The sequence below is a fragment of the Nerophis lumbriciformis genome, linkage group LG06 (assembly GCF_033978685.3).
Source record: "Nerophis lumbriciformis linkage group LG06, RoL_Nlum_v2.1, whole genome shotgun sequence".
Taxonomy (NCBI): Eukaryota; Metazoa; Chordata; class Actinopteri; order Syngnathiformes; family Syngnathidae; genus Nerophis; species Nerophis lumbriciformis.
Window position 1 is genome coordinate 3,929,279 of NC_084553.2, and position 11,672 is coordinate 3,940,950.

Genomic DNA, 11,672 nt, shown 5'->3' on the forward strand with positions numbered 1-11,672 from the left:
TTTTTTGTCTTGAAGGGGGAATTGCCAACTTCCTGTTGATTTCTGCCTGATGATATACAATTATGAAAACTAGGTCTAAGTTAGACCTACATAGAGGTTTTTGTTTCATGTTTCTCCAATATTCCTAGTGGGAGATATAGGCAGTCTAGTTTTTTTTTTCCTAGGGGGCGCTAGAGCGCAATCTTGAGTTTTGGGGTTTGGTTTTTTTATTAAAAGACAATTTTCGCAGGTCCTGATGGGTGGGTAAAATATGGTGAGTTTTGAAGCATGTTAAGTGGGTCAAATTAGTGCTCAAAGAGGCGGCGGAAGAATAATAAAGAAAGAATAAAACCTTACAAATTCAATAGGTCCTTATGTCCCATTGCATAAGGACTCCCTGTGGGAGTCCTTATGCAATGGGCCATGCGGGCCCTAATAAAACATAAAAACAGGTTCACAGCAGGTGTATTATGGGGCGTAAGTATGTTTTTAAGAGAGATTTAAAAACAGGAAGAGAGGAGGCTTGTCTAACACTCAGAGGTAGGTCGTTCCAGAGCTTGGGAGCAGCAACGGCGAAAGCTCTGTCACCTCTAAGCTTCAGCCTTGTGTCAGGGACCGTCAGTAGCAGCTGATCGGCTGATCTTAGGGATCGGGTGGGGCAGTAAGGCTGAAGGAGGTCGGAGAGATAGGTTGGCGCGAGGTTGTTTAGACATTTAAAAACAAATAAAAGGAGTTTAAAATTGATTCGATAACGCACATGGAGCCAACAAGTAAAAAACGAATCAATAAGCTAGTCGAAGACTAGATGTGACCAATCTAAGTCTAAGACTAGATGTGACAAATCTAAGTCTACGACTGGATGTGACCGATCTAAGTCTAAGACTAGATGTGACTGATCTAAGTCCAAGACTAGATGTGACCGATCTAAGTCTAAGACTAGATGTGACCAATCTAAGTCTAAGACTAGATGTGACCAATCTAAGTCTAAGACTAGATGTGACCGATCTAAGTGTAAGACTAGATGTGACCGATATAAGTCTAAGACTAGATGTGACCGATCTAAGTCTAAGACTAGATGTGACCAATCTAAGTCTAAGACTAGATGTGACCGATCTAAGTGTAAGACTAGATGTGACCGATCTAAGTCTAAGACTAGATGTGACCAATCTAAGTCTAAGACTAGATGTGACAAATCTAAGTCTACGACTGGATGTGACCGATCTAAGTCTAAGACTAGATGTGACTGATCTAAGTCCAAGACTAGATGTGACCGATCTAAGTCTAAGACTAGATGTGACCAATCTAAGTCTAAGACTAGATGTGACCAATCTAAGTCTAAGACTAGATGTGACCAATCTAAGTCTAAGACTAGATGTGACCGATCTAAGTGTAAGACTAGATGTGACCGATATAAGTCTAAGACTAGATGTGACCGATCTAAGTCTAAGACTAGATGTGACCAATCTAAGTCTAAGACTAGATGTGACCGATCTAAGTGTAAGACTAGATGTGACCGATATAAGTCTAAGACTAGATGTGACCAATCTAAGTCTAAGACTAGATGTGACCGATCTAAGTGTAAGACTAGATGTGACCAATATAAGTGTAAGACTAGATGTGACTGATCTAAGTCCAAGACTAGATGTGACCGATCTAAGTCTAAGACTAGATGTGACCAATCTAAGTCTAAGACTAGATGTGACCAATCTAAGTGTAAGACTAGATGTGACCGATCTAAGTCTAAGACTAGATGTGACCGATCTAAGTGTAAGACTAGATGTGACCGATATAAGTCTAAGACTAGATGTGACCGATCTAAGTCTAAGACTAGATGTGACCAATCTAAGTCTAAGACTAGATGTGACCGATCTAAGTGTAAGACTAGATGTGACCGATCTAAGTGTAAGACTAGATGTGACCGATATAAGTCTAAGACTAGATGTGACCGATCTAAGTCTAAGACTAGATGTGACCGATCTAAGTGTAAGACTAGATGTGACCGATCTAAGTGTAAGACTAGATGTGACCGATATAAGTGTAAGACTAGATGTGACCGATCTAAGTCTAAGACTAGATGTGACCAATCTAAGTCTAAGACTAGATGTGACCAATATAAGTGTAAGACTAGATGTGACCAATCTAAGTGTAAGACTAGATGTGACCAATATAAGTGTAAGACTAGATGTGACAATGTAAAATACAAAAGCCAAAAGCAGTGAAGTTGGCACGTTGTGTAAATGGTAAATAAAAACAAAATACAATGATTTGTATATTGTAGCGTCCCAGAAGAGTTAGTGCTGCAAGGGGTTCTGGGTATTTGTTCTGTTGTGTTACGGTGCGGATGTTCTGCCGAAATGTGTTTGGCATTCTTGTTTGGCGTGGGTTCACAGTGTGGCGCATATTTGTAACAGTGTTAAACTTGTTTGTACGGCCACCCTCAGTGTGACCTGTATGGCTGTTGACCAAGTATGCCCCGCATTCACTTACCGGTATGTATGTGTAAAAGCCGGACATCTCTACTAATAAGAACACAATTTGTAACTTAAGACACAAAACTGACAAAAACCCAAAAATATCAAAATGTCCCCTGCATATTTTTGTATGAACTTGTAAACATTTTGTATTACATTTTCAGCTACTTTTTCATTACATTACATCTTTTTGCTCTTTTTTTTCCTTACATTTTTACTGCTGTTTTTTTTTCTTCTTCTTGACAACATGCTGTGGGCTTCCAAAACTGCACCGCACCTTGGACACCCCTCAACTAAAGCACCAAAATGGATATCCTCATTTGAGAATCCATATCGGAGCACAAAGAAGTGGTATTTCAGGATCTGGCATTGGATGTGAGGAACGCCACGCCGAAGCACACGTGTGCAACATACCGCCGCCTCAGTGAGGCCGATGAAAGCGGGACATCCAGGTGTGAGGACGCGGCGTGTCATAAATGTTATTATATATATATCATAGATGTTATTATATATATCATAAATGTTATTATGTCATAAATGTTATTATATGTCATAAATTGTATTATATATATCATAAATGTTATCATATATATCATAAATGTTATTATATATACCATAAATGTTATTATATACAGTATACCATAAATGTTATTATATATGTCATAAATGTTAATAAATATATCATAAATGTCATTATATATGTCATAAATGTTATATATATATATCATAAATGTTATTATGTCATAACTGTTATTATATGTCATAAATGGTATTATATATGTCATAAATGTTATTAAATATATCATAAATGTAATTATATGTCATACATGTTGTTATATATATCATAAATGTTGTTATATATATCATAAATGGTTTTATATATATCATAAATGTTATTATATATGTTATAAATGTTATTATACATGCCATAAATGTTATTACGTATGTCATAAATGTTATATATGTCATACATGTTATTATATATGTCATTAATGTTATATATGTCATAAATGTTATTATATATGTTATAAATGTTATTTTATTTATGTCATAAATGTTATTATATATGTCATAAATGTCATTATGTATGTTATAAATGTTATATATGTCATAAATGTTATTATACATGTCATAAATGTTATTATATATGTCATAAAAGTTATTATATATGTCATAAATGTTATTAAATATATCATAAATGTAATTATATGTCATAAATGTTGTTATATATATCATAAATGTTGTTATATATATCATAAATGTTGTTATATATATCATAAATGGTTTTATATATATCATAAATGTTATTATATGTTATTAATGTTATTATACATGCCATAAATGTTATTGTGTATGTCATAAATGTTGTATATGTCACACATGTTATTATATATGTCATTAATGTTATATATGTCATAAATGTTATTATATGTTATAAATGTTATTATATATGTCATAAATGTCATAATGTATGTTATAAATGTTATATATGTCATAAATGTTATTATACATGTCATAAATGTTATTATATATGTCATAAAAGTTATTATATATGTCATAAATGTTATTATATATGTCATAAATGTCATTATATATGTTATAAATGTTATATATGTCATAAATGTTATATATGTCATAAATGTTATTATACATGTCATAAATGTTATTATATATGTCATAAATGTTATTATATATGTCATAAATGTGATATGTACCTCCTGCTTGGAGTGTGTCATCTCTGCATTCAGGGGATGAATGTTACGTTTGAGGGCGTCGTTTTGGTCCAGCAGCTCCTGGGTTTGTTGTCTCAGAGTGTGCAGTTGTGTCTGCATGCCTGCAAGAAGAAGAAGAAGCAGGTCTTCATCCATGGTCAACAAATTAGACTCTCCTTTCTCACTCCATCTTTCCATCATGCAGGACATGTACACTATCTCACACTGGCTTCATTGAGGGCCACATAGCAGCTATGGCTGCCCTCAGGGGCCCCAATAATACAAACAAGTTGCACCCACGGCCAAACTATGAAAAAAAATGCGACTTATAGTCCGAAAAATACGGTATATATTGTTGCATGTATTAGTCGCACCTGACTATAAGTCACAGTTATATACGTTATTTTTACATAAATATTTTGTAAATGTTTATTTACAAACCTTAATTGTTTCCAAACAGGGCAGTAAAACGGCCGATCAAACAAAACAGTAGTCAAATTTTAGAAGAAAAATATAGCATTCCATGTATTAGTCGCACCTGACTATAAGTCACAGATATATACGTTATTTATACATAAATATTTTGTAAATGTTTATTTACATGCCTTAATTGTTTCCAAACAGGGCAGTAAACTGGCCGATCAAACAAAACAGAAGCCAGAAGCCAAATTTTAGAGAGAAAATATATTTTTCCATGTATTAGTCGCACCTGACTATAAGTCACATATATTTACACGTTATTTATACATAAATATCGTGTAAATGTTTATTTACATACCTTAATTGTTTCCAAACAGGGCAGTAAAACGGCCGATCAAACAAAACAGAAGCCAAATTTTAGAAGGTAAATATATTTTTCCATGTATTAGTTGCACCTCCTCTCCTCTCTGAGCTGCCACCTCCTCTCTGAGCTGCCACCTTAACGTGGTAGAGGAGTTTGCGTGTCCCAATGATCCTAGGAGCTATGTTGTCCGGGGGCTTCTATGCCCCCTGGTAGGGTCTCCCAAGGCAAACTGGTCCTAGGTGAGGGATCAGACAAAGAGCAGCTCGAAGACCTCTATGAAGAACACGAACAAGGAACCCAGATTTCCCTCGCCCGGACGCGGGTCACCGGGGCCCTCCTCTGGAGCCAGGCCCGGAGGTGTGGCACGATGGCGAGCGCCTGGTGGCCGGGCCTGTCCCCATGGGGCCCGGCCGGGCACAGCCCGAAGAGGCAACGTGGGTCCCCCCTCCAATGGGCTCACCACCCATAGCAGGGGTCATAGAGGTCGGGTGCGATGTGAGCTGGGCGGAAGCCGAAGGCAGGGCACTTGGCGGTCCGATCCTCGGCTACAGAAGCTAGCTCTTGGGACGTGGAACGTCACCTCGCTGGGGGGGAAGGAGCCTGAGCTAGTGCGTGAGGTGGAGAAGTTCCGGCTAGATATAGTCGGACTCACTTCGACGCACAGCAAGGGCTCTGGAACCACTTCTCTTGACAGGGGCTGGACTCTCTTCCACTCTGGCGTTGCCAGCAATGAGAGGCGACGGGCTGGGGTGGCAATTCTTGTTTCCCCTCGGCTCAAAGCCTGCACGTTGGAGTTCAACCCGGTGGACGAGAGGGTAGCCTCCCTCCGCCTTCGGGTGGGGGGACGGGTCCTGACTGTTGTTTGCGCTTACGCGCCCAACGGCAGTTCAGATTACCCACCCTTTTTGGATTCACTCGAGGGAGTACTGGAGAGTGCTCCCCCGGGTGATTCCCTCGTTCTACTGGGGGACTTCAACGCTCATGTTGGCAACGACAGTGAAACCTGGAGAGGCGTGATTGGGAAGAATGGCCGCCCGGATCTGAACCCGAGTGGTGTTTTGTTATTGGACTTTTGTGCTCGTCACGGATTGTCAATAACAAACACCATGTTCAAACATAAGGGTGTCCATATGTGCACTTGGCACCAGGACACCCTAGGCCGCAGTTCCATGATCGACTTTGTAGTTGTGTCATCGGATTTGCGGCCTCATGTTTTGGACACTCGGGTGAAGAGAGGGGCGGAGCTTTCTACCGATCACCACCTGGTGGTGAGTTGGCTGCGATGGTGGGGGAGGATGCCGGACAGACCTGGCAGGCCCAAACGCATTGTGAGGGTTTGCTGGGAACGTCTAGCAGAGTCTCCTGTCAGAGAGAGTTTCAATTCCCACCTCCGGAAGAACTTTGAACATGTCACGAGGGAGGCGCTGGACATTGAGTCCGAGTGGACGATGTTCCGTACCTCTGTTGTCGGGGCGGCCGATTGGAGCTGTGGCCGCAGGGTAGTTGGTGCCTGTCGTGGCGGTAATCCTAGAACCCGTTGGTGGACACCGGCGGTGAGGGATGCCGTCAAGCTGAAGAAGGAGTCCTATCGGGTTCTTTTGGCTCATGGGACTCCTGACGCAGCAGACAGGTACCGACAGGCCAAGCGGTGTGCGGCTTCAGCGGTCGCGGAGGCAAAAACTCGGACATGGGAGGAGTTCGGTGAGGCCATGGAAAAAGACTTCCGGACGGCTTCGAAGCAATTCTGGACCACCATCCTCCGCCTCAGGAAGGGGAAGCAGTGCAGTGTCAACACCGTGTATGGTGGGGATGGTGCTCTGTTGACCTCGACTGCGGATGTTGTGGATCGGTGGAGAGAATACTTCGAAGACCTCCTCAATCCTACCAGCACGTCTTCCTATGAGGAAGCAGGGCCTGGGGAATCTGTGGTGGGCTCTCCTATTTCTGGGGCTGAGGTTGCCGAGGTAGTTAAAAAGCTCCTCGGTGGCAAGGCCCCGGGGGTGGATGAGATCCGCCCGGAGTTCCTTAAGGCTCTGGATGTTGTGGGGCTGTCTTGGTTGACAAGACTCTGCAACATCGCGTGGACATCGGGGGCGGTACCTCTGGATTGGCAGACCGGGGTGGTGGTTCCTCTCTTTAAGAAGGGGAACCGGAGGGTGTGTTCCAACTATCGTGGGATCACACTCCTCAGCCTTCCCGGTAAGGTCTATTCAGGTGTACTGGAGAGGAGGCTACGCCGGATAGTCGAACCTCGGATTCAGGAGGAACAGTGTGGTTTTCGTCCTGGTCGTGGAACTGTGGACCAGCTCTATACTCTCGGCAGGGTCCTTGAGGGTGCATGGGAGTTTGCCCAACCAGTCTACATGTGCTTTGTGGACTTGGAGAAGGCATTCGACCGTGTACCCCGGGAAGTCCTGTGGGGAGTGCTCAGAGAGTATGGGGTAACGGACTGTCTTATTGTGGCGGTTCGCTCCCTGTATAATCGGTGTCAGAGCTTGGTCCGCATTGCCGGCAGTAAGTCGGACACGTTTCCAGTGAGGGTTGGACTCCGCCAGGGCTGCCCTTTGTCACCGATTCTGTTCATAACCTTTATGGACAGAATTTCTAGGCGCAGTCAAGGCGTTGAGGGTATCTGGTTTGGTGGCTGCAGGATTAGGTCTCTGCTTTTTGCAGATGATGTGGTCCTGATGGCTTCATCTGGCCAAGATCTTCAGCTCTCACTGGATCGGTTCGCAGCCGAGTGTGAAGCGACTGGGATGAGAATCAGCACCTCCAAATCCGAGTCCATGGTTCTCGCCCGGAAAAGGGTGGAGTGCCATCTCCGGGTTGGGGAGGAGATCTTGCCCCAAGTGGAGGAGTTCAAGTACCTCGGAGTCTTGTTCACGAGTGAGGGAAGAGTGGATCGTGAGATCGACAGGCGGATCGGTGCGGCATCTTCAGTAATGCGGACGCTGTATCGATCTGTTGTGGTGAAGAAGGAGCTGAGCCAGAAGGCAAAGCTCTCGATTTACCGGTCGATCTACGTTCCCATCCTCACCTATGGTCATGAGCTTTGGGTCATGACCGAAAGGACAAGATCACGGGTACAAGCGGCCGAAATGAGTTTCCTCCGCCGGGTGGTGGGGCTCTCCCTTAGAGATAGGGTGAGAAGCTCTGCCATCCGGGGGGAGCTCAAAGTAAAGCCGCTGCTCCTCCATATCGAGAGGAGCCAGATGAGGTGGTTCGGGCATCTGGTCAGGATGCCACCCGAACGCCTCCCTCGGGAGGTGTTTCGGGCACGTCCGACCGGTAGGAGGCCACGGGGAAGACCCAGGACACGTTGGGAAGACTATGTCTCCCGGCTGGCCTGGGAACGCCTCGGGATCCCCCGGGAGGAGCTGGACGAAGTGGCTGGGGAGAGGGAAGTCTGGGCTTCCCTGCTTAGGCTGCTGCCCCCGCGACCCGACCTCGGATAAGCGGAAGAAGATGGATGGATGGATGGATGGATGGATTAGTTGCACCTGACTATAAGCCTTGCGTAATGACAATAAAGCTGATTCTGATTCTGATAAGTCACATTTATATACACGTTATTTATACATAAATATCGTGTAAATGTTTATTTACATACCTTAATTGTTTCCAAACAGGGCAGTAAAACGGCCGATCAAACAAAACAGTAGCCAAATTTTAGAAGAAAAAAATAGTATTCCATGTATTAGTCGCACCTGACTATAAATCACAGATATATACGTTATTTATACATAAATATTTTGTAAATGTTTATTTACATACCTTAATTGTTTCCAAACAGGGCAGTAAAACGGCCGATCAAACAAAACAGTATCCACATTTTAGAAGAAAAATATAGTATTCTATGTATTAGTCGCACCTGACTATAAGTCACATATATATACACGTTATTTATACATAAATATCGTGTAAATGTTTATTTACATACCTTAATTGTTTCCAAACAGGGCAGTAAAACGGCCGATCAAACAAAACAGAAGCCAAAAGCCAAATTTTAGAAGGAAAATATACTTTTCCATGTATTAGTTGGACCTGACTATAAGTCACAGATATATACATTATTTATACAGAAATATTTTGTAAATATTTATTTACGTACCTCAATTGTTTCCAAACAGGGCAGTAAAACGGCCGATCAAACAAAACAGAAGCCAAATTTTAGAAGGAAAATATATTTTTCCATGTATTAGTCGCACCTGACTAAGTCACAGATATATACGTTATTTATACATAAATATTTTGTAAATATTTATTTACGTACCTCAATTGTTTCCAAACAGGGCAGTAAAACGGCCGATCAAACAAAACAGAAGCCAGAAGCCAAATTTTAGAGAGAAAATATATTTTTCCATGTATTAGTTGCACCTGACTATAAGTCACATTTATATACACGTTATTTATACATAAATATCGTGTAAATGTTTATTTACATAACGTAATTGTTTCCAAACAGGGCAGTAAAATGGCCGATCAAACAAAACAGAAGCCAGACGCCAAATTTTAGAGGGAAAATATACTTTTCCATGTATTAGTCACACCTGACTATAAGTCACATATATATACGTGTTATTTATACATAAATATCGTGTAAATGTTTATTTACATACCTTAATTGTTTCCGAACAGGGCAGTAAAATGGCCGATCAAACAAAACAGAAGCCAGAAGCCAAATTTTAGAAGGAAAATATACTTTTCCATGTATTAGTCGGACCTGACTATAAGTCACAGTTATATATGTTATTTATACAGAAATATTTTGTAAATGTTTATTTACAAACCTTAATTGTTTCCAAACAGGGCAGTAAAACGGCCGATCAAACAAAACAGAAGCCAAATTTTAGAAGGTAAATATATTTTTCCATGTATTAGTCGCACCTGACTATAAGTCACAGATATATACGTTATTTATACAGAAATATTTTGTAAATGTTTATTCAAAACAACTTGCAGCTTAGTCGCTCAAATTTTACTGTAAAATTGACTGTGATTTTTAACAACATATTACTAGAAATGGAAAAACAGTATCACTTTTTTTTAATGATTCTGGCAACTGGCAATTTACCGTAAATAAAAAAAAATTAAATTACTTTTAAAAATACTCTCATGTGTACAATGTACAGTTTTCCACTTGTGATGTAAACCACACCCACTAGTGGTGCTCGCTACATGGTGTACCTGTAGTGGACGTGGAGGCGGGGCTACGAGTAACTTCCTGCTGCAGGCGTCGCAGCTCCGCCTCCAACTTGGCGTTCTCCACCTTCAAGGCCCTGAGAGCGCCCCTCCCCCGCAGGCTGTCAGAAGATGGCAGGTTGGCCGCTTCTTTTGGTTGTCTTTTGGCGCCGCCCTGCTGGCTGATGACTGCGATGAAAGGCAGAGACTTTATGGCAGCGTGGACAAATAAAAGGGAGAGGAGACAAGAGAGAGCGAACACTTACGTGGAACATCTTCTCCATGGCTCCTGGAGCTCCTCTTCACTGACACTTTCTTCTTTAAGACAACACTGCTGGCTTTAGGAAGATCTACACCTCTTTGCTGCGGGGATTCTGATCAATTACACAACTATGATCAATGACACAACTCTGATCAATGACACAACTCTGATCAATGACATAACTGTGATCAATTACACAACTCTGATCAATTACACAACTCTGATCAATGACACAACTCTGATCAATGACACAACTCTGATCAATGACACAACTCTGATCAATGACATAACTCTGATCAATGACATAACTCTGATCAATGACACAACTCTGATCAATGACACAACTCTGATCAATGACACAACTCTGATCAATGACATAACTCTGATCAATGACATAACTCTGATCAATGACATAACTCTGATCAATGACACAACTCTGATCAATTACACAACTCTGATCAATTACACAACTCTGATAAATGACACAACTCTGATAAATGACACAACTCTGATCAATTACATAACTCTAATAAATGACACCATTCTGATCAATTACACAACTCTGATCAATGACACAACTCTGATAAATGACACAACTCTGATAAATGACACAACTCTGATCAATTACATAACTCTAATAAATGACACCATTCTGATCAATTACACAACTCTGATCAATGACACAACTATGATAAATGACACAACTCTGATAAATGACAACTCTGGTAAATGACACAACTCTGATAAATGACACAACTCTGATCAATTACACAACTCTGATCAATGACACAACTCTGATCAATGGCACAACTCTGATCAATTACACAACTCTGATCAATTACACAACTCTAATAAATGACACCATTCTGATGAATTACACAACTCTGATCAATGACACAACTCTGATAAATGGCACAACTCTGATAAATGACACAACTCTGATAAATGACACAACTCTGATCAATGACACAACTCTGATCAATTACAAAACTCTAATAAATGACACCATTCTGATGAATTACACAACTCTGATCAATGACACAACTCTAATAAATGACACCATTCTGATCAATTACACAACTCTGATCAATTACACAGCTCTGATCAATGACACAACTCTGATAAATGACAACTCTGATAAATGACACAACTCTGATAAATGACACAACTCTGATAAATGACAACTCTGATAAATGACACAACTCTGATAAATGACACAACTCTGATAAATGACACAACTCTGATAAATGACACCACTCTGATAAATCACACCGTTCTGATAA

General features: G+C 41.1%; 1 protein-coding gene across 1 annotated transcript in view; it reads right to left on the reverse strand.

The window, feature by feature from the left end:
• The window catches only part of LOC133608432 (centrosomal protein of 89 kDa-like), a 185,064-nt gene that overhangs the window by 140,355 nt on the left and 33,037 nt on the right, over nt 1–11,672 (reverse strand). The window contains exons 6-8 of the mRNA XM_061963654.1: nt 10,394–10,501; nt 10,134–10,316; nt 4,166–4,284 (exon numbers count right to left, since the gene is read on the reverse strand). Of these exons, the coding sequence (XP_061819638.1) occupies nt 4,166–4,284; nt 10,134–10,316; nt 10,394–10,501 (410 nt within the window). The remainder of the gene's footprint in view (nt 1–4,165; nt 4,285–10,133; nt 10,317–10,393; nt 10,502–11,672) is intronic.